Source organism: Quercus suber, unplaced genomic scaffold (genome assembly GCF_002906115.3).
Source record: "Quercus suber isolate HL8 unplaced genomic scaffold, Cork oak 2.0 scaffold_234, whole genome shotgun sequence".
In the NCBI taxonomy this organism is placed as follows: Eukaryota; Viridiplantae; Streptophyta; class Magnoliopsida; order Fagales; family Fagaceae; genus Quercus; species Quercus suber.
The window spans coordinates 137,218-161,915 of NW_027069691.1; the positions used below are offsets into that span (position 1 = coordinate 137,218).

Below are 24,698 nucleotides of genomic sequence, written 5' to 3' on the forward strand. Positions count from 1 at the left end.
ATATTTATTTGTAGTGGTCTTATATATTTTGTTTTGTTTCGATAATTTTTAGGCTTTGAATCATCTAATTGGCTAATTTTTATGGCCTTTTGAAAGTTTTAACTTCTAAATTATTGGGTTCATTTTTGTAACATCTTAAATTGGTATTTTATCTCTTATATTTCTCTCGTAGTCAGGCGGCAACGAGTTAGCCAAATGAACCCAAGTGTCAGCTTATAAGATTATGTCACATGGAAATTTTAATAACTTCATTTCTAGTGTGTACAACTTAGGTATATAAGGAACCCAAACCAAGCCTACCTAGTCCAACCTACTAGCATCACATATGCGTGCATGCATGTGAATTCAAGGATATGATCAAAGTAGACAAGCAAGACTTACATAGATAATTAGTTACCAAAATAATTTGTTACATATTGATTTTATAAGAGTTGATATATCATCAATGATGCAAGTTTCTGGACTTCTTCTCTAAAGTTCTCTTCTTCTTTCTTTTTTTCATTTTTTGGGAGGATAACTACCTCAAATTAAGTCAATTTTTCACTCACTGTCATTCATTTTCTTGTTTATTCCATTCATCTCCATTGGAACTCAAGAGGTTCATTATAAAGTATAGCTCACTTTAAATTTTCCAATTAAATTCAAAGATATAGTTGCATTGGTAAATTGTCCATAGAAAGAAATAATATTTCCTATGTTTCATTGAACAATGCATATATGTGTTTGAATTTAATTAGGCAATCTAATGTATTACACCTAGGAACTATATATTACTTGACTTTCTCTTTATTCCTGTATAGAAATAGATTTTCTTTGTGTGTGTTTGGTTGCCAAAAAGGTGCAAGAAAATTTGACAATATTCCTGAATTTTTCTTTTCTACCTTCAAAATTTGAGAAAGAATTTTTTTTTTTTTTATAATTTTTTTTTTCAATTTAAAAATGATGATGTGGGATTTTTATAATTTATTTTATTATTGTTTTATTAGTCATGTCAGTGTTAGTTGTGCCAACTGTACACAATGTGTACAATATAGGCATTTTTTGTTACTGAGTAGATGGTTAGAACCAAATTATCTACAAGTTAAAAATAAAATAGATTTGTACCAAAATGTATGGACTAAATATTAACTATGATCCAAAAAATGTAGAGATTAAAATTATGTTATTTTCATCAAAAAATTATAATATATAAAATACTAGCTAAATATTATTTTAAGTAATATTTAAATATAAAAATGTCCATTTAAAGATAATGCATCTGGCCTCCATATGTGTTCAGTCCATCAAAAAAAAAAAAAAAGAACTTTAAGTCCTCTAAACTTCTTTTTGGAAGGATGTTTGTTTACAACTTATAAAACAAAAAATAATAAACACATAATCTAGTGAGCTAATGAAAGTGGATAATTCATAATTGTGAATACAAATCTTATATCTTACCTTTTTTTGTTTAAGTTTCCAATACATGCTCCACCAATCACAACTTGTCAAATATAACAACTTTATCCAAACCTTCAAGAAAAGCATGAAATTTCCTAATTTAATTTTATACACCGAAGAGTTTCATATTTATTGGCAAGCTAAAGTGCACCAATTTTTTCTTTCCATATTCCCTTACAAATTCCAAATGTGGTGAATGATTATTAGTAAGTTGAAAAGTGGTTTTAGTGGTAGATGCAAATAAGAACCCGTAAAAATTTGCCACATCAGTAGTTTGTAAAAAAAATTCAACAGGATTATAAACTTTAATTCAAAACTAATTTTAAGGATAGTAAGCCAGATCAGTAATTTGCTATAGGGTTGGTGCACCAACCCATCAACAAAGATATATATATATATATATATAGATTAGAAGCTGATTAACACATCCTTGTATCCCATCATCCCAACACAAGCTCTGAAAATTAATTAAAAGCTAGACTACATATATCTTTTATTCAGATTCCTTTCCCACAGAGACAAAATGGTATCTACAAAGTCTCTAGTAGCAGCCACAGCTAATGGCACAAGGACTTCAAGTCGTAGCTCTTCAGACTCATTTCTCAATCTTAGTTTGTAAGTCTTAATTATCACCCTTAATTTGCAGCTTCAATCCAGTTCGTTCTATTACAATGAAACCTTCGATTTCATGAAAATTATTGGAGTGCAGTGTCGTCAATGGGTGTACTTTCAAGTGGGTTTGGTGGGTGGAGGTGCATGCTAGGGTTGAATCTCATAATTAGTAATGAGTAATGCCACATGTACAAATTATTTTACAATATTTTTACAAATGTTGATGTGACCAACTTCTTATTGGTTTTCATCTAGGTTCACTATTAATGTCACTTTTTCATTTACTAATAATTACTCACCGTATTAACAGTTTGTAAAATTTTTTATTAAATAATTTGTATCTCTAGCATTATTCATTAGTAATACCCTCCCTCGTGGTAGAGTTAAAACTAGCAATTTAGTGGACCCAGCATAAACTAAAAATTTTTCATAATTCAAGAATGAAAAAAAATATTATGATTAAGAGTAAATATAATATGAAAAATAAAACTGGTATTCATTCAACATTAACAAAATTTAAATAAAACAAAAGATACAAAATAATTTCTTCTTAATACATTTTAAATCAATTGTTTAAAAAATAATAGAATTTGACGTTTTATAAATCCTCAAATAACCGTTGAATATATATGCACAAATTGATAGTAAATTCTTCTTTAGTGTACAAAGTCAACTGTCATTTAGAAAATCATATTCTTTTTTGCTGCAAACATGTGGGTTTGAGAACAAAAAATGGAAACAAGTTTTTGTGTTTGATTTAAAAAAATTAGTTCAGTGGAATTTTTGTAAAGAACTCAACTCAAGTGGGGCCGAGTACAAACAATTCTTTATTTCTCACCACACAAACTCTCTCTCTCTCTCTCTCTCTCTCTCTCTCTCTCAACAATGGTGTGGGTGACTCTTTTTTTTTTGGCTATGTCGATTAAGTTGTAAAAGAAAATGCCTCTAACATTACTTATTGTTAGATATATTATGACTAAAGTGGCCTATACCAATTGTATATTCATGTACTCAAAGAACAAGCAACTTAAATTTGGGTTAGCATATGATTAGTCAAGAATTAGTCAAATTCTCTTTAATATACAAACTCTACATACATTGAGTTCATTGTGACACAAGTTCTTAGTAGAATTTGTAGCCGTCCACAGTGTGAGCTTTCAATTTGTGGACATAGGCCATCAAGATGAATCACATAAATCTTTATGTTCACTCCCTCTTTCATGCTTTCGCTCATCATTCAATAATAACACAAAAACTTAACACTCATATTGTCCCAAACTATTCTTTGCCACTACAATTACGGTTAGTCTCCTTACAAGTACTAGTTTTATACTCTTCTTAGTTATTGACTTATTGTACCAAATGCCAATGAGTAAAACTATCATGTAACTGAAATATTTTGATTCTCTCTTAGAAGTGCAGGGTATTGAATTATTACTTGTATTGATTTTTTCTCCTTAATGTAAAAGGGGCGATCCAATGATGTTTGAGCCATTCTGGAAAAAGATGAGTGATAAGTATAATGTGACAATTGGTGGGGGTGACTTGATGAGCTATTTCAGTGATGGTAACAATGTATGCTGGTTTTTGGAGCCTGAACTAGGCTCAGCAATAAGGAGATTGCATGGAGTGGTGGGAAATGCAGTGACGGATGATCGGAACATCGTGGTAGGGACAGGATCATCACAGCTCTTCCAAGCTTTGCTTTACGCTTTCACGACTCCTGGTGGCCCTGAGCCAGTGAGTGTTGTGTCTTCTGCCCCTTACTACTCGGTTAGACCCCCATTGCTTAACATCTTAATTTGATGCAATTATTTATGTGTTATTGTTGCTAGACTATAATTATCTGATATAGTACTTACATTGAAAAAGGAAAAACATTAATATTAAAGGGGTTTAATGATGGATCTTTTATGTTGCTGCTTCAATATTTTGAGAAAAAGTGTGTCTCTAACCTTTTTGGGAAAATAGTGTTAATACCTTAGCAGTTACCAATATGATTTCTTGGTATTGTTAACTGTAACTGAACTTAGTATGATACTTGCATGCATATATACATAGTCAAATAATTGAAATGGTAACTAATTATTGGTTGCAGGCATATGCTGAAGTGGTAAGTTTCCTAAGGTCAGAGCTGTACAAATGGGAGGGTGATGCATATAAGTTTAACAAGAAAGGAGCATACATAGAGGTGGTGAATTCACCAAACAACCCAGATGGAACTCTTAGAGAAGCTGTGGTGATGAACCGTACTGGCAATGGAAATGGAAAACTCATCTATGACTTTGCTTACTACTGGCCACAATTCACAGCTATTACTGGTGCAGCTGATTATGATAACATGCTCTTTACGATTTCCAAATGTACAGGACATGCCGGTTCCCGCATTGGGTGAGCATCTTAATCTTAATGCATAAGTCAGTTTTAAAATTTTTGTATTCACTACAAATTTATAGGTCTTTATTATTTATTTATTTTTGATAGATTTTTTTTTTGAGAAACATTTTTGATAGATTTTTATATATGTCTTTATTGATGTTTACAAATATTTTTCCAAAAAATAATCTTGTACTCCCCCCACCCCAGGACATTTCAAATTTGGTTGGAATTTGAAACTAATACGTTGAATAAAAAAAAAAATTATTCTATTTACGATTTGTACTTGAGTGCGTCTGACTTTTGAGATTTTTTTTGATATAAAAAATGGCAAATTATAATTTTTCTCCGAAATTTGGTGGGTTTGATTTTGGTCCTTCAAATTTTAAAAGTTTGATTCTAATGTGTAAAATTTCAAAAATTTCAAAATGTAAGAATTTTATCCCATCATTTATTTTTTCTTTCTATGTGACTATTGGTATATTAAGACGTCTCATTGAGGAACCAAATCGAATGACCACATATATAAGCTAGGTAACGAAATTGAACCAACCCTATGCTTTGGGACCAAAATCGAACTTTATAAATTTAGACTAAAATATTGTTTTCACCCCTTAAGTTTAAATTGATTTCGCTTTTCATCCCTATTAAAAATGTTATATTTTCTCCTATAAAATAAATTGTTATATTTTCTATCCTTAAAATTAAAAAATTAAAATATTTTTTCATCAAACTTTTGAGAAGATTTTGTTTTTACTTAGTCCCTGTTTTCGCTTCTAAACTAATGAAATAGAAGTCTTTAATTAAAAAAGTTTAGAGACAAAAAACAGACTTCTTAAAATTTAGGGACAAAAACCCATAATTCAGGCAAACTATAAGGATAGAAACAATCCTTTAACATCTAATTTATATGATCAAAATCCAGCTTATTCCCAATTTTAGAAACCAAACCTATAATTTAGACTAAATAGAGATGGTTGTATTATATTTCGGTGGTACTACCTCAATTGTTAACTAATTGATGCTTTGCCATTTCTTTGTATTAAAGTTGGGCTCTTGTTAAGGATAAAGATATTGCTAAGAAGATGATTGAATACATAACAATCAGCTCAATATCCCAATTTTAGAAACCAAACCTATAATTTAGACTAAATAGAGATGGTTGTATTATATTTCGGTGGTACTACCTCAATTGTTAACTAATTGATGCTTTGCCATTTCTTTGTATTAAAGTTGGGCTCTTGTTAAGGATAAAGATATTGCTAAGAAGATGATTGAATACATAACAATCAGCTCAATCGGTGTATCAAAAGAATCACAGTTCAGGGCTGCAAAAATCATAGAAGTAGTTTGTAATGGCATCCAAAATGTTGGGTCTGTCAAATCAGAGAACTTCTTTGAATATGGGCGAAAATTACTATCAAAAAGATGGCAGAAATTAAGTGAAACTATTCAAAATAGTCGATATCTGATTTTGTCCAAGTATCCACAAGAGCACTGCCTCTTCAGTGGCAAGCTCGTTGAAACATTGTCCGGTACGTATGTTATGTTCAATTTATATGAAAATGCAGCATATAATATATTCAATTCAAGCATTCTTTCCAATTTTGTTAAAAAAAATGTCATAAAAAGTATTATTTTCATATAAAAAATTGTATAAAATTAATAAAAATATTTTGTGAATTTTTTATTTGAGAATTTATTTTTTCAAAAAAAATATTTTTTTCTTCATTTAATTGCATAATTGAATAAATTTGAAACTTATAGAACAAAATTGAATGAAAGTGAAGTTATAGGATTGAAATTAATTTTAGTCAACCTTAGAGGGTGTAATTTGCATTTTAGCCTAATTTTTACAAAATAAACATTTAAAAAATATCAACAAAAAAAAGAAAAAAAAAAAGAATGAAGCTAAGCTACTATGAATTTTATTGCAAAAATATTTATAAATTGATGTAACAATAATGTGATTGGTTCCATATCTACAACACAATAAATTAATTTTTTTTATATATATTTTAAAAATTGATGAATCAATTTATAAAGACATGCAAAATGTAGCTATGTCATCATTTGCTCAAACTAATTTATTATATTGTTGAAGTGCCAACAATCATATTCATTGTCATCTATAGGTATTTTATAATAAAATAGATAGTAATTTTTAGCGTTTTCCTTTTTTTCCATTTTTATAAGAAAATATAGAGAAAAGGCATATGTTCTAACATAATTGTTTTCTTGTTTCTCCAACAGCCTATGCATGGTTGGAGAGTAAAGATGACACAAAGGATTGTAACGAATTTTTAAGAGGATTAAAGATCATTGGAAAAAGTGGGAAGATTTGCGGTGCCCATCAAAAGTTTGCAAGGGTTAACTTGATGTGCAGGGAAGAGGAGTTTAACCAATTCATAGAAAGACTATCAGCCACTAAGGACAAGGGGGTTATCAATGGACATTAGAGCTTATAATGCTAATTTGAATCCTTATAGCTGTTACGGAAATGAATTATAAGACCCTCTACTCTAAAGGCATGTTTGGTACACTGAAATGGTGATTGCAAAAGAATAGAAATTAGTATCACAATAAATACAAGAAGTTATAATATAATAATTTTTACTTTTTTCATTAGTTTGGTGACAACACATGAATAGAACTTGAATTGTATTCCAGAGTTTGGTATAACATAATAATATGATGGAGTGGAATTTCAAACAAAGTTCTTAATATTTGGCAAGCATAATTTTTTTTTTTTTTAAGAGAATTTCAACTTATAACGTCTGATCTTGATGAGCCCTCTTTATCATCTAACCAAGATATTTAATTGATTTTTGGTGTAAATAGGGATTGCCACATATCTCTTATTAGACTATAAGAATTTTACAGTTAAGCTAAGTAACTGGAATCTACTATTTGTTAAGCATAAAACAAAGACATTAAAGACATTTAATAGAATTGAAGTTCAACAAAATATTATTACAGTTATAAAGTATTAATATACCTTAACAAGAGTTATATCTTTTAATTAGAATATTGAAAGAAAGCAGCCAATACTTGGTAGGATACCTTGCTCTACTCTTGTTGCAATTTCCAAAATTAAATTTCTTTTTGACAAAATTGAGAGAGAGAGAGAGAGAGAGAGAGAGAGAGAGAGAGAGAGAGGTGAATAGTTGCCCCAGTCGGGATATAAATACCAACAATCCAAAAGTCACTTAGAGAATTTTTTTCAGGAATGGGGATTCAATATGGGAGAGACTAGATAGAAGTCTAGCAAATAATGAGTGGTTAATCAGGTTTGGAGGATCCTCGGTGCACCATCTGAATTGCAGCACCTTTGACCACTCCCCTCTATGGATTTTACCTGAAATCCTAGACCTAACAATTCAAGAAAAACCGTTCCGGTTTGAAGAGATGTGGCTTGCTAAGAAGGGATGTACATATACTGTTAAAACCAAATGAGATAAGCATACTATTGACAACAATGCAGCAAGTATTGTTGCTAAAATTGAGAGCTGTGGTTCGGCCCTAAAGAGATGGAGTAGTAGAAATTTTGGTAGCATCCGAAGAGAGTTACAACAAAAACAGAAACTTCTAGCTAAGGCAGAATTGGAGGCATTATTGACAGGGGTTAGTTTCCATGCAAGAATGCTCAAAAGTGAGGTGAATGACCTCCTAGATAAGGAGACAAGGATGTAGTTTCAACGATCTCGCTCTCTATGGGCCACGTTTGGAGACAAAAATTCCAAATACTTCCATAGTAGAGCCACTCAACATTATTGTAGAAACAAAATTAAAGGAATAAGGGGGAGTGAGGGGCAGTGGAAGTCAGACCCGAAAGGCATAGCTGAAGAGCTCCTAAGATTACACACCAGTTTGTTCTCTGCTTTAGATGATTGTCAACCCCCCGAGTTGGCATTGGACTTAATCCAAAGCTTAGTGACGGAAGACATGAACAAACAATTGATTGCAAACTTCACTAAGGATGAGCTAAAAGTGGCTCCATATCAAATGGCACCTCTAAAATCTCCGAGTCCAGATGGGATGCCACCACATTTTTTTCAATGCTATTGGGATTTGGTGGTAAGGATATCACAACTTCTGTTCTATCCTTTTTAAATTTAGCTTCACTTCTTGAAAATTTAAATCACACATTCATCACTTTGATACCAAAAGCAAAAAATCCTATATTGGTTTTTGAATTTCGCCCCATCAGTTTATGCAATGTATTGTATAAAATCTTCTCTAAAGTGCTAGCAAACAGGTTGAAGAAAATCCTCCCACATATCATAACTGAGCACCAAAATGCTTTTACAAAGGACCGTCTAATTTCTAACAATATCCTTATAGCTTTTGAGTCGCTCCACTGTTTGCACCACCACAAGTCCTCTAAGGAGGGTTTCATGGCTCTCAAACTTGTTATGAGTAAGGCCTACAATCATGTGGAATGAGTTTTCCTCGAAAAAATTATGAGGAAACTAGGGTTCAATGAAAAATGGATTACCCTCATGATGCTTTGTGTGTTAACAATCTTCTATTCAATCCTCATAAATGGTGCACCAAATGGTTTTATTCGACCAACTAGAGGCATAAGACAAGGTGACCCCCTTTCCCCATTTTTGTTCCTTCTATGCTCCAAGGGACTCCATGGCTTACTCACACAATCAGCCTTGAGAGGAGACATTCATGGTTTCTCTATCATCAAGAGAAGCCCCACACTAACTTATCTCCTATTTGCAGATAATAGCTTGTTGTTTTGCAGGTCTAATGCCTAGGAATGTGAGAAGGTGTTAGAAGTTTTACAAATATATGAAAAGAGTTCAGGCCAGCAAATAAATAAGGCAAAGACCATAGTGTTCTTTAGCAAATCCAATATGGAGGAGAAGAGACAAATGATTAAAAATATCTTGGGGGTAGAGGAAATCCAAAGCTATGAAAAATACTTGGGACTGCCATCACTAGTTGGAAAAAAATAAAAAAGCTAGCTTCAATTATATAAAGGAAAGGGTGTGAAGGAAATTGCAAGAGTGGGAGGAAAAGCTACTATCTCAATCGGGTAGAGAAATCCTTATCAAAGCGTTTGCATAAGCAATCCCTACCTATACTATGAATTGTTTCAAGCTTCCTTTGGGTTTATGCAATGACATTGAAGGTCTAATTCGAAGATTTTGGTGGGGACAAAGAGGTGAAAGGAGGAAGATCCATTGGGTAAGATGGGGAGAGCTTTGTTAACCCAAAGGTGAAGGAGGAATGAGATTCAAAGACCTAACTTTATTCAACGATGCTCTTTTGGCAAAATAGGCGTGGAGGTTACTCCAAAACAAGAACTCTCTTTTCTATAGAGTTTTCAAGTCTAAAATTTTTCCCCATTGTTCACTTATGGAGGCGGCAGAGTCACCAAGTGGGTCTTAAGCTTGGAAAAGCATTTTAATGGGAAGAGAAGTGCTTAAGGAAGGGATGAGATGGAGGGTGGGAGATGGGACAGCCATTCAGATATGGTCAGACCCGTGGCTACCCTCCAATTTCGTCCCATTTGTCTCTACATCAATAGTCCAAGGGATGGAAGATACTCTAGTGTACTCACTAATTGACACAGCTTCGAATAGGTGGAACTCCGAAATTCTGTAGAACATCTTTCTTCCAAGAGATGTTGAGATGATCGAATCAATTCCTTTGTGAGTACCATTCAAACAGAAAACAAATTGATTTGGCCCTTTACTCCATCGGGTTCTTATTCAGTAAAATCTGGGTATAGCTTTCTGTTCAAGTCCCAAAGTTTTGAAACTAATGAATACCATCCGGAGAACAACAAAATGTGGAAAAAGGTATGGGGATTGGAGGTTCAGCCAAAAATTAGGAATTTTTTATGGCGAGTTATAAGAAATTCGATATCAACCAAGGTCAATCTCAGGCATAAGAAGATTATCACAAATGACATTTGTGAAAACTGCCAAACTGAGCCTGAAGACGTGGTGCATCCCCTGTGGTCTTGTCCGTTGTTGTCACATATGTGGAACCAGGATTCAGAGTGGAGCTTTCGATCAACTTTGCATGTCATTAGTTTCAGGGAGGTTGTGGAGCATAACATGGAGGTAGGAACGGACTTGGCTCTCTTTGCTTCCATTATTTGGACTGTTTGGTCCCGCGGGAATATCATTCGGACAAGCTCTCGACTGTTCCCTGTCCAGCAGATTATGCAAGAAGCTTGGTTTACTAGAACGGCCCATCTCCGAGCCACCCCTCCAAAACCACCAGATAGGACCACAAGCGACCGTCGAAACATTAGGTGGAAACTACCACCTTGGCCGAACCTCAAGGATAACTTCGATGGCTCTATCTTTCGAGATGAAAACCAAGCAGGTGTGGGAGTCATTATCTGAGATTGGAATGGCAAGGTGGCTGCTTCCATGGCAGAAGTATTCCCATTACCTTTCTTGGTCACAGAAGTGGAGGTCATAGCAGCTTCTAAAGCGCTCAGACTCGCACGCGACCTGGGCTTATCATCCATTGTGCTAGAAGGAGACTCCAAGACTACCACTGATGCCCTTTTGTGCGGAAGCCCTTCCTTGATAGACTATGGATAATGGACACTTGATTGACGAAGCAAAAAAGTTTACAAATATTGAGTTCAGTCATGTATTGAGACAAGGTAATAGTGCAACCCATAATATTGCTAAACATGTTAGCGAGTATTCGGAGTGGATGAAGGATATTCTTCCACATTTATTTTTTGTAATTCAAGCCAATTTGGCTCACTTTCAATAAAATTACAGTGTTGTTTCTCAAAAGAAAAAAAATAAAAAATAAAAAAAGGTATATTGCATACCGGTCAACAGTACCAAACATAGAAGATGTGAAATATTATTGAAAAATATTTTATCCTAATTATTTATCAACCTGTTGAATAATTATATTCTGTCTAGCCGCACTTATTCTGAATAGTACTTGTTAATATTTCAGGTAAATTTTGGTTTAGCTTATTAAACATGTCATTAATTTTTTCATGTCTACTTTAATGAATCCTAATCCTATATAATTAAGGAAAAAATGACAAAATTTGGCAATAAATTTCGTTGTGGGCTAAGGCTACAACTTCCTTTAAAAAAATCAACATTGCTACAGATTTAAAAAAATTAACTGTTAGATTGTATATTCTTTAAACTCTTAACACATGTCAAATTTTCTGTCAATCAAATTTTATATACAAAATTTTAGACTACAAAAGGTTGCAATTTAAATAATTAATTGATGACATAACTATTGATCTTATACTTTTTGAAAAATTTGCAAAACATGTAGGATATAAAAAGAAAATATAATCTAATGGTACATTTTTCAAAATTTAAATCCAATAAAAAGATAGTAAGTGAAGTTGTAACCTTAAGCTAAAATTAAATTTGTAGCCAAACTTTGATTGAAAAAAAAAAAAAATAGATAACGTATTTTATTGCTCTGTAAGTGTAACTGTATTAGAATTGAAGAAAGTCAACATTGGGAACATGGTGAATTAGACAGAACAAAGAAGAAAGAAAGAAAGTCTCAAGAGAATTACACGTGACAAATGGAGAAGAAGAACCAAATGAAGGGGACAGATGTCACATTGCAATTGGTTGCGTATAAATAGCTAATCTGTTATTTTCTGTTATTTTTGGAGGGAAAATCCGTTACTCCCTATTACACCTATTACACTCTGTTTCATGTACATATATAGCAGGGCATGATATCCATAATGTATCTTCTTTCATTTTAGTAAAAAGAATTGATTCAGCAATTCAATTTTCTCTCTGTTTTTCAATATGGTATCAGAGCATTTTCTCTGAGTTTTCTTTCTTTCTTCTCTTTTCTCTGTTCCCAAACAAAAATTAGTGCTCTGTTTTTTGTTTTCTTTTCTCATCTATGGCTTCCGATTCCACAACCAACACTCAATCTCAAACTGCACATTCAGTACCTGCTTCAAATACAACAATTGCAGATGAATATGCAAATAATCCTTTCTTTCTTCCTGCGAATGAAAATCCAGGTCTCATGCTCACATCGCAACCTCTCACTGGTCAAGATAACTACATGAGTTGGGCGCGATCTGTGTTTTTGGCTTTGAGTTCCAGAAACAAATTTGGTTTTGTGGATGGATCGATTGCTGAGCCTGATTCATCTTCTCCATTGTATAATTCTTGGAGTAGATGCAACACCACAGTACTTTCTTGGTTAACTAATTCACTCAGTGTGGATTTGAAGGCTAGTGTGATGTACATCAACAATGCCAGAGATCTATGGATTGATCTCAAGGATAGGCTGTCTCAAGGGAATACTCCGAGGCTGTTTGAGCTTGGTAAAGAAATTGCACATCTTCAACAAGGATCACTCTCAGTAAGTTCCTACTTTACGAAATTCAAGACCTTGTGGGATGAGTATGCAAATTACCAGCCTTTTACAATCTGTCATGTGTTTGTATCTGTGGATCTAAATCTTCTCAGCTTGATGCTCATCATAAAGAGCACGTTTTTAGGTTTTTGATGGGACTTAATGATGGTTATAGCCATGTTATTAATTAGATTTTACTGATTGAGCCTTTGCCATCTCTTGGCAAAGTGTGTTCTCTAATCTTGCAAGAAGAGAAGAGGAGAAATATTGGCCACAATTTTAACATGATTCAGTCAAGTGATGTTGCTGCTATGTATGTAAACAATGGAAGAGTCTTTCTTGGTCATCAAGGACAAAAGACTGGAGGAAAAGGAACTAATGGAAAGCGAGATAGGCCTGTGTGCACCTATTGTGGTTTCACTGGACATATAGCTGACAAATGCTATAAGCTCCATAGTTACCCTCCTGGTTACAAGCCAAAAGGAGGGAATAAGCCCATGGCTAACCAGGTTGGTTTTGATCCAAATGCTGCCTTTCTTCCTGGTGGTATGAATTCTGGTTTTTTACCTGGTGGAGTTATGCAAGGTGCTATGCAAGGTGTTAATGTTCAACCAGATTTGACCTCACAGATGGCCTCACAGAATCGTGTTGTTCACTTTAGTGCTGGTTCTTTTGTACAAGCCAGCCCACAGTCACCATTGTCACAGGCTCAATGTGAGCAGTTTCTAAATCTCTTGAAATGTCATATGGCTGCTGCTTCAGGCACTGATGCTCAGACAAGTCATCAAGCTGCTTCTGTTATGACCTCTTATCCCTCCATTCCACATTCCTCACCTTCTACATCATCCTCTCCTTCCACTTCATCAAATTTTTCAGGTAACTCTTCTTGGACATCACCTAATCTTTCCCATTCTATCTTTGCTGCTCAAGTAGTTGATAGAAAAGCTTATAAATCAAATACTTGGATTATTGACACAGGAGCAACAGACCATATGGTTCACTCTATTGCTCAATTGACTACAATTACCTCAATTGTGCACACCTTTGTCTATTTGCCTAATGGGGAACAAGCCTTAGTCACACATGTAGGCACAATGCATATTTCTTCAACCTTGATTTTAACTGATGTCCTGTGTGTCCCTTCTTTTACATTCAATTTGATTTCAGTGAGCAAACTTACAAAATCTCTTTGCTGTTGCCTCATTTTTCTTGGTGATTGTTGTTTTATTCAGGACCTTGCTCAATGGAGCATGATTGGTTTGGGTAAGGCACACAATGGCCTATTTCTGCTACAAGATTCAGGTTGTAATTCTTATGCATCTGCCCTTACTGCTGCTGTTACACCTGTTTCTTCATCAGATTTATGGCATAGCCGATTAGGCCACCCTTCAAATTCTAAACTTCAATTGTTGAAGCAATATGTAAATGATGTTCATATTAATAAAACTGCTTCTTGTTGTGATATTTGTCATTTTTCAAAACAAAAGAAACTTCCTTTTTCAGCTAGTACTCATATTTCATCTAAACCTTTTGATTTACTTCATTGTGATCTTTGGGGCCCTTTTGCTACCAGCACAGTTGATGGTTTCAGATTTTTCTTGACCATTGTGGATGACTTTTCTAGATGCACTTGGGTTTATTTACTCAAAAATAAATCTGAAACACAAGTGTATCTGCCACAGTTTGCATCTATGGTATTAACTCAGTTTCACTGCAAAATCAAAACTATAAGAAGTGATAATGGAACTGAATTCTTTCTTAAAAATTTTTTCCATTCAAATGGCATCTTGCATCAGTTGACATGTGTTGATACTCCTCAACAGAATGCTGATGTTGAGAGAAAACATCAACACATTCTCAATGTTGCAAGAGCCTTAAAGTTTCAATCACAACTTCCTTTATGTTTTTGGGGGGATTGCATTTTAACTGCTGTTTATCTCATCAATAGACTCCCTTCCAAGTCCTTAGGTAACATAAGTCCATATGAGCTTCTTTTTAAATCACCTCCACCTTACACTCATCTCAAGTGTTTTGGTTGTTTATGTTTTATTTCAACTTTACCTCACAACCGAGACAAGTTTGCACCTAGAGCTAGAAAATGTGTGTTCTTAGGCTATCCCCAAGGCATTAAAGGCTATAAGGTACTTGATCTCACCTCCAATACTGTCCACATTTCCAGAAATATTGTTTTCTATGAACATATTTTTCCCTATGCTCTTTCCTCACAACCTTCCACTTCCTACCTTGAAGACTTCATTTTTCCTCATTGTACTCCTGACTTACCTAGTTCTGTTGATCCTAATAACCCATTTTCCTCCACTTCAATGGATTTTCATGATTCTATTTCTAGCACCTTACCTGCATTTAGTGATGCACCTGATGTAGCACCTGGTGCAGCATCATCTAATGCACCCTTACCTGCAGCATCCTCCACTGCCACTCCTTTAGACCCTACTCCTGCTGCCCCATCTAATGCAGCTTCTCCTGCATCTGGTGATGCACCTGATGCAGCACCTGCTAATGCACCTAGTGCAGCACCTAATGCAGCATCCAGTGCAGCACATAGTGCCCCATCTGCTTCTGCAGAACTTAACCTTACTGCCATTCCTTCCAGTTTTCCTCCACCTCTTAGAAAATCAACTAGATCTCATAAGCCACCTCCTTACCTATCTCAGTATGCTTGCAAATTAGTCAGCTTTAAGCCCAATTCTGGCCTGCCATATGATATCTCAGATTATTTGGACTACTCTCATCTTGGCCCTACTTTCAAGTCTTTTGTCATGGCAGTTAATTCCACTCCTTCAGACCCTGCCTCATTCCATCAGGCAGTGCAATTTCCTGAATGGAGGGCTGCCATGGACAAGGAAATAGAAGCTCTAGAGGTCACCAATACATGGAGTTTGGTACCTTTGCCTCCTGGTAAGAAACCTATAGGTTGTAAATGGGTTTATAGGGTCAAATACCTTCCTGATGGCACCATTGAAAGATATAAGGCTCAGCTGGTTGCTAAGGGTTTCACACAGAAGTTTGGTTTGGATTATTCTGAGACATTTTCACCAGTTGCTAAGTCTGTCTCAGTGAGGATTGTGCTCACTTTGGCTGATGTGAATGGCTGGTTCCTTCACCAAATGGATGTCAACAATGCATTCTTGCATGGTGACCTGAATGAGGATGTGTTCATGTGTCTACCACCAGGCTTTCACAGCAAGGAGGGCCATATGGTGTGTAAACTAAACAAAAGTCTCTATGGACTTAAACAGGCATCAAGACAGTGGTTTGACAAATTTTCCAAGACCATTCTTCAAATGGGATTTGTTCAATCCAAGTCTGATTACTCCCTGTTTACTCACACTCAAGGGAACTCTTTTACAGTACTTTTGGTGTATGTTGATGACCTATTGCTTACTGGTAACAACCCTGATTGTGTGACTAAATTGAAGAAGCTGTTAGATGATAAATTTGGACTGAAGGACCTTGGTTCTCTGAGGTATTTTCTAGGACTTGAGGTTGCAAGGACTGATGCAGGTATCAGCTTGACACAGAGAAAGTATGCACTTGAAATTTTGAAGGAGACTGGTTTTCTTGGATCAAAACCAGTGAAATTTCCTATGGAGCAGAATTTAAGGCTTTCAAAACATGAAGGGAAGCTTTTGGCAGATCCTGCAATGTATAGAAGGTTGATTGGGAGACTACTCTACTTAACTTTGACACGGCCTGACATAACTTATGCTGTGCATAGGTTGAGTCAGTTTGTCTCAAAGCCTAGAGAGCCTCATCTCCTTGCTGCTCACAAGATTCTTCAGTACATAAAAGGATCACCATGGAAGGGACTCTTCTTCTCAAGCAAATCTGATTTGCATATCAAAGCATTCTGTGATGCTGATTGGGCTGGCTGCCCTGATACAAGGAGGTCCCTAACAGGCTATGCAGTGTATTTGGGAGAATGTTTGATAGCATGGAGATCAAAGAAACAAGGAGTTGTTTCAAGATCATCAGCAGAGGCTAAGTACAGGGCAATGGCCAGTGTAGCATGTGAAATAACTTGGGTACTTCAGCTCCTTAAGGATCTAAGAATTGAGCATCCTAAACCAGCTATGCTTTTTTGTGACAATCAAGCAGCCTTGTATATAGCTGCTAACCCAGTATTTCATGAGAGGACCAAACATATTGAAGTAGACTGTCACCTGGTCCGAGACAAAATTTTGGAAGGTATGATAAAGACTTTTCATGTGAATTCAAATGCTCAGATAGTTGATGTATTCACCAAAGCTTTAGGCTTCAATTCCTTCACGAGATTGACACAAAAGTTGGGTTTACAAGACATTTTCACATCACAGCACTTGTTGACACACTCACCAACTGAAACTCATCTTCAAGTCCATGATCCTCCAGCTCAGGACTTGAGGGGGAGTATCAGAATTGAAGAAAGTCAACATTGGGAACATGGTGAATTAGACAGAACAAAGAAGAAAGAAAGAAAGTCTCAAGAGAATTACACGTGACAAATGGAGAAGAAGAACCAAATGAAGGGGACAGATGTCACATTGCAATTGGTTGCGTATAAATAGCTAATCTGTTATTTTCTGTTATTTTTGGAGGGAAAATCTGTTACTCCCTATTACACCTATTACACTCTGTTTCATGTATATATATAGCAGGGCATGATATCCATAATGTATCTTCTTTCATTTTTTCATTTTAGTAAAAAGAATTGATTCAGCAATTCAATTTTCTCTCTGTTTTTCAATAAACTGCTAATAGTGGTGCTTAAAAGACATTGCTCATAAAGTGCTTTTGGGAGTTTCTGCTTATTTTGAACAGAATATAGTTGCAGCCTCGAATGGCATGAAAGACTCGTGAAAAAAAAAAGAAAAAAGAAAAAGGAAAAGACAACAACAAAAGTATCCATAGAGAAGAGGAAAATAACTACCACTAAAAAACCAAAATTGATGTTACATATTACTGTCTATCATCCATCGATGAACTCCTCTGCATGTATTTATTTGAAGTTCTATAAACAGAATGCAGAGTCAAAATCCTCGAGTAATGGGATTGGAAGTTATAGAGTATCAAGGCTAATATAGTACTTAAAATTTAGCAGGATATATTGTTTTACTTTTGTTGCAATTTCGAAAATCAAAATTCTGTAAAAAAGAGAGAGAGAGAGAAAAGAAGAAGAAGAGAGCAGTGAATAGGTGCAATAGTCGGGATATAAATACCAACAATTCAAAAGTCACATATTCAGAAAACCAGTATTGGATAAGATATGATAGTTTTGAGATTTTGGTCAAGATTGTACTGTGAATGAAGTATATTGCATACTGGCTCACAGAACGAGCCATAGCTGATGTGAAATGTTATTGAAAAATATTTAATCCTAATTATTTATCATCCTGTTGAATATCTATATTATGTGCCCGTTTGTTTTAACTTTCCCAGCCTAAAAAGCTCGTTTTGAAAAAAGTAAATGTCCAAAGCTCATTTGGTTAGTATAAAACGCAACTTTTTAGAAAAAGTTGTGTTTTGAGTTTATGAAGAGAACACGCAAACCATAAAAGGAGCTCAGAGGTCCATTTTGAGCAAAGTCCATGCGTGTTGTCATATATCCGTTGGCCGATCTTGGGCAATTACCAAATTACCCTTCACATTTTACTAAAAATCTAACTTTACCCTTTGATAAATCAGAAGATGTTCTCAGTTATCGATCCAAACCGATCTTCTTCTTTCTTCTTCGTCTCCTTCTTCTTTCTTCCCAAATTGCCCACTGTGTTTCAAAAGGCAGATCACACTATCTGTAGTCCTCAGTTCTAGAACTAGATCTCATCTCTCTGCTATAGTGGGTATTGCCAAAATGAATTGCGTCTTGATTCTTGATGAGAATCATGGAGTCACTGATCACTTTGTGTTGGTGTGGGCTGAGAGAGGTATTGAAGATTTTTGGTGAAATTAAGAGAAATTACCTATGAAAATCAAGATGAAGAAGTGCGTAGGTGTGGGCTGTGTGGCTGAATGTGTGGAGGAAAGTAGAGAAAGTATAAAGAAATGGTATGTTCTGGAATGAGAAATTGAGAAAGTATAAAGAAAAGTAGAGAGTAGCCGTGATCTTCTGTTATGTTCTGGAATGGTATGTTCTGGTAGAGAAAATAGAGAAAGTGGAGAAATGGTATGTTCTGGTGTGTTATGGTGAAGAAGAAAAGTATAAAGAAAAGTCAAAAGTGAAGATAGGGAGAAGTAAAGAATACGTGTGTGGAGGAGAAAAAAAGATGAAAAAATATATATAAATAAACGTGTGGATGAAAGAAAAAGAGATAAAGAGAAAAATAAAATTAAAAATTAAAAATTAAAACTAAGAAATGCAACTATAATATTTTTACAATAAATCTTAAGTGGTAGATTGTTACTAGCTAATACTAGTGAGAAAAAAATAATTTAAGTGGTGTGTTCAAATTAAAATCAGTAACAACTTACCACATATGATTTGTTGTGAAAATATTGTAACAATATTTTCACAACAAATTTTAGTTAACAATAAATTATTATTATTATTATTATTATTATCATCATCATCATCATCATCATTGAGTAGTTTTTTTTTAGTAAGTATTATTAAGTAGTTGATTTAAGTATGAAATAAATTCTTTTATATATACATTGTCATTTTTGGTAATTTACAACTCAAACCGCTATTTTTATAAGTTTTAGCCAAACACTCAACTTTTTCAAAAAGCACTTTTTCACAGTTTTTACCAAACATTCAGTTTTTTGAAAAGACACATTTTCATACTGCACTTCTTGAAAACTCCACTTTTTCAAAAAGCCCAACTTCAAAAAGCTGAACCAACTTCTGGAATATTACATTTAAAAAAAAAAATATATATAATATATATATATATATATATATATATATATATCAGGTCTATTTTCGTTTAGTTTATGAAAGATATCATTAATTTTTTTCATGTTTGCTTTAATGAATCCTAATCCTGTATTATCTATGTATAAAAAGTGTGTAAAGCTACAGCGGTAGCTACAGTTTTATTTTTAATTTTTTGCTCTATTCATAGGCCTTCCTCTTTTCTCTCTTTTTTTTTTTTCGTTAATATCCCCATTCAACTCTTTTTTGTTGTTTAATATATATATATATATATATATATATATTAACACAACAAATTATCACAACATTTTCTCAATTGTTGAGGTGTTAATTCCTTATAGGTCAAAGTAAAATATCATACTGAAACCAATCACAACTAAAAATAAAGGTATTGTGAAAAAAGATGTGCTACATCCATAATATTTTTTACAACACTTTCATAACAAGTCATAAGTGGTAATAAATTGTTATTGGTTCTAATTTAAACTTATCAATGAAATTTTTTTTTTGCCCACCAATAACAACTCGTAACAACCTACTACTTATGATTTATTGTGAAAATATTGTAAACATAGTATTTTCTTGAGAAAATGTTAAGATATCTTGTTGTCGTCATTATATTTTTACAACTGCTAAAGTGTCAATTCTTTATAGGTCAAAATAAACTATAACAAAAAGATAAAGATATTATGAAAATGTTATACCATTCTATTGTGTTTTTGGAAATTTTTTTGGTTTAGTCAACTTTGTTGAGCAAAAGTTCATTGTTTCACATACAGTTTTCTTAGGTCGATTTTTTGTATTTTTTGTTGTAATTTTATTTTCATGCACCATTTTAAGTAGAAACACATAGTTTTACACACACCAAAAAAAAAAAAAAAAAACACTTAGGATAAAAACACTTTTCATCCTTAATGTTTGGGCTAGTTCACAATTCCTTCTTAAATTTTAAAATCAAGTAATTTTTCCCTTAATATTTTGATAATGAGCAAATATGTCATATTATTAATCTCTCAGTTAAATCCTAATGAAAACTTAGATTCTTAAAATATTCCATTATGTAATGTCTAAAATACATCCCAAAAATCTTTTTCACGTATTTTGAGTTTTAGATTGTAGTAATTCTTAGAAAGTTGGAATTGTGATGTAAGTTGTTTTATTTATTACCTAGAGAACATTGATTTTCTAGATTTAAATCTTCGAAACTTATAATCTATATATCTATATATAATAATAATAGGTAAGGTAGAGAGAAAAACCAATTAGATTTCAAATTATAATTGAATTAGAGTCTAATTTTGCGCTATGTATCTTATCTAATCTAAATTTTAGAATTTTGTGCCAAGTGAGTTAATTTAGTGTAAAAATTGAATTTCAATTAGAGTTTAATTTTGCGTCACGTGTTCCATCTAATCTAAATTTTTAAATTTTTATGCCAAATTAGTTAATTTAGTATAGAAAACGAGGAGTGCAATATAATTAACCATAAAAAAAAAAATCAAATTTATAAGTCATCTATATATATATATATATTAATAGGTAAAGTTTATAGAAAATTGAATTAGAATTTGAAATTATAATCCAATTTTGTGTCATGTGTCTAAATTTATATGTGAATTACATCATAATTATCCACTTAAGCTTGTACCATGTGTCTTCTTTAGTTTTTAATTTTTGTGTCAAGTGAGTTAATGTGTGCAAAATACTAAGAATCTAATATTAATGAATTATAATTTAAAAAAAAAAAAAACAATCACATATACTCAATAAAAATCACCACATGTTTCTCAAAAAATAAATAAAATAAAAATTATCACATAACAAATCACCACATGTTCTATCTTATTAAAAATTAGAAAAAAAATGATCATAAATAATATTAAATTTAGGTAAGAATTTTAATATGTGACTAATTATGTTTACTAAAAAAATAATTTGACTAATTATTTATATTTTATGATAAAAAAATGTGTTTAATTTTAAATGTATCTATATGTATGCATGAACTTTTAAAAAAAAAATTTGACTAATTATTTTTATTTTTATAATAAAAATTTTGTTTAATTTTAAATGCATACATGCGTTTGCATAGAGTTACATGCTAGTATATAATAATAGATGTATGGATAAGGGCCCAAAATTATATATTGGGCCTTGGGCCTTAGTCAAGGACGTTGGTTGGTCTGAGAACGAATAAATAGTAGTAAGAGTGTTAAGTTTAGAATCCCATGAGTATGTTGCGAATGGAAAGGTTAGGGGAGGTGGTCCAAGGAGTAGTATCTCCTCGGATAAACGAAGCACAGATCAAATGTATATCCTATCATTCAAAGTGACCTTCTAAGAAATTCCAATGATAGGAACGTGAATTATGAACGTACAGGAGGGATGGAAGCTCAGAAATATCTAAGAAAACACTGCTACCACTGCATTGAATGCTCTGTAACTAACTCTCTGGCCGCATTAATGAGGAAGTGATCTCTAAATAGTATTTTTCAACTTTACAACTACCTCCAAAGACTTAAGGAAAGTGCTGATGGAACAGGTATCAAAACCAACCATCTAGCGTGCACGTGGAGGGGAGAGATGAAGGGGGAAGAGAGTATAAAAGAAGGAGGCAATGAGAGGAAAGGATTGAAAAATCAAGAGAGAAACATTGTAGCAATCAAGAATCAAACTTGTAATCGAACTTGTGAGAAATATATAAAAACTGATCTCCTCGGATTGTGTCGATGACAATTTTCCTCAGCTTAAATCATTCTGGCTTTCTGTTCCTATCATCTGAATCCACTTTACTTGTTGTCCAATTCATTTTAGAACAGTTTTCCAACTCACTCTCTACAAATTTATTGTTTTGGGTTTTTTGGGCCTAAGTCCATCCACCTTTTAGGCTAGGGACTCAAATCTGGCCCTTACAATAAGTAAAGCTAAGAAAAAGTCAAATTAGAATTCTAAATTAGAGTTCTAATTTTATGCCGTGTGTCCTAAATTATTTATTCTTAAAGAGTTTTATTTCTTAATTTTAGAATCAAATGTAGGACCACATCATAAATATTTATCTAAGTGAGTTATTAAATACAAAAACAAAAAAGTCTAGAATAAATGAATTGTAATAAATAAATAAATAAATAAGTTCTTCACAATAATTTTTTTTTTTTTAAACATAGAAAATTTACATTTTATACCTAATAATATCCTTACAAAATTTTTTAAAGAGTTAAAAAAATATAAAAATGACTATGAATAGTATTTAAATTAAATATATAGGAATTATATTATGCATCTTATTATAAATCTTTAATTGTATCCATGCATATGCATGGAGTTACAAACTAGTTTATCTAATGGAAAAAACTTATATTTACCTAGAGAACATTGATTTTTTTTTTTTTCAGGCCTAAAATGAGTGTTCATTAAAAAACTAAGTTAAACATTGCACCTCGACTCATGTAGAACGATAAAGAAGAAAGTATGAATGACAAAATTTTTATTGTGTATAGTTAAAGGTATTTGATGAAAAGTTTCAATTATAGCATATGACATTATTCATTACAAAAATTTAAAAATTGTGACAATGTCTTAGCAAAAACCAGTTACTTATTATTGGAAGATGATGATATTCATTATCATTCTTAAAAATTTTTAATGAGTGGATATTGCTTTTAGCAAATAAGTTATAAAAATCTATTATAGTTAAATAAATATTTATATGTCAAATAGTTACCATTTATGTTAAATAGCTACCATAACTTTGTGTGTGATCAAAATTCTTATACGAATAAGATTAATTTTGTATAACATACGTTTTTTATGTATATAGTTGGACAAAATTGCAAAATGCCCCTTTTGGGCAAACTAAGCAGCGTTTTGCCCTCTTTCTCAAACTAATTAGGGAAATGCCCCTCTTTTGAAACTCGATTTTCTTAAAATCGAGTTATTTAAAAAAAAAAAAATTGGAGCCCTATAGCGGCATTTTTAAAGACCTATAGTGACGTTTTCAGGACCTATAGTAACGTTTTGTAACTCGACTTCCAATAAATCGAGTTATAGGCAATTGTTTTTAATTTTTTTTTATCTATAACTTGATTTTATATAAATCGAGTTACAAAACGCCTCTATAGGTCCTAAAAACGTTACTATAGGCTCCTTAAAAACGCCGCTATAGGGCCTAAATCGATTTTGAGAAACTCGATTTTCAAAAGAGGTGCATTTCCCTAATTAGTTTGAGAAAGAGGGCAAAACGCTACTTAGTTTGCCCAAAAGGAGCATTTTGCAATTTTGTTTGTATATAGTTTCAAACTTCTTAAAATAAAAATTTTATCTTAATTTTTTGACTCAAGAGGTAGCACGTGCCACCCTAACTAGTTAGGGAAAAAAAATGCAATTTTGATCATCATAATTAGACAACATATTTCCTCCCAAAAAAAAAAAAAATGACAACGTCTTTTATTGCTCTATAACTGCAAATAGTTGTACTCATAAAGCGCTTTTGGGAGACACATCACTTAATGGATAAAATTTAGATACAAACTTGGTTGTAACTTAAGTTATAACTTTCTTTAAAAAACCTAACACCTCTACATATTTTGAAAATCTAATTATTGTATTGCATATTCTTTACGCTTTTAACATAACTGTCAAATTTTGTGTTAATTAGACATTATTTACGATGTGATCCGTAAACATATTTTTCGTGAATAATTTTAGATTACGAAATCTTGCAAATTAAACAATTGATTGATGACAAAACTATTGATCTTTGATCTTTTGAAAATTTTGCAAGCATAGAGAAGATAAGAAAAAAAAATGCAATCCAATGGTAAAATTGACAAAATTCACATTCAATAAAACGATATTGAGAGTTGTAACCTTATGTTACAACTAAGTTTGTAACTAAACTTTGTCCTCACGTAACGTAATGTAACATTTCTGCTTCATTTTGAACAAATTATTGAAAAGAATATAGTTGTTGCCTTGAGTTGATGGAATAGGATGAATGGCTCCTGAAAAAAAGGGACTACATTGTATCCAAAGAGGAGAAATTTGA

At 32.9% G+C, this 24,698-nt stretch overlaps 1 protein-coding gene across 1 annotated transcript; it reads left to right on the forward strand.

Annotated features, from left to right (window-relative positions):
* Positions 1-1,960: 1,960 nt before the first annotated feature.
* LOC112037363 (L-tryptophan--pyruvate aminotransferase 1) lies at positions 1,961-6,884 on the forward strand. The gene is made up of 5 exons (XM_024070172.2): positions 1,961-2,052; positions 3,519-3,822; positions 4,148-4,440; positions 5,659-5,960; positions 6,679-6,884. Exons 1-5 carry the CDS (start codon positions 1,961-1,963, stop codon positions 6,882-6,884), a joined length of 1,197 nt encoding a protein of 398 aa, XP_023925940.2.
* Positions 6,885-24,698: the final 17,814 nt, after the last annotated feature.

Coding starts and splice junctions, on each gene's coding strand:
- LOC112037363 (XM_024070172.2), top strand. CDS start 1,961: ATGGTATCTACAAAGTCTCTAGTAGCAGCCACAGCTAATGGCACAAGG. Junction 3,823..4,147: donor CTTCTGCCCCTTACTACTCG/GTTAGACCCCCA, acceptor TATTGGTTGCAG/GCATATGCTGAAGTGGTAAG. Junction 5,961..6,678: donor GCTCGTTGAAACATTGTCCG/GTACGTATGTTA, acceptor TTTCTCCAACAG/CCTATGCATGGTTGGAGAGT.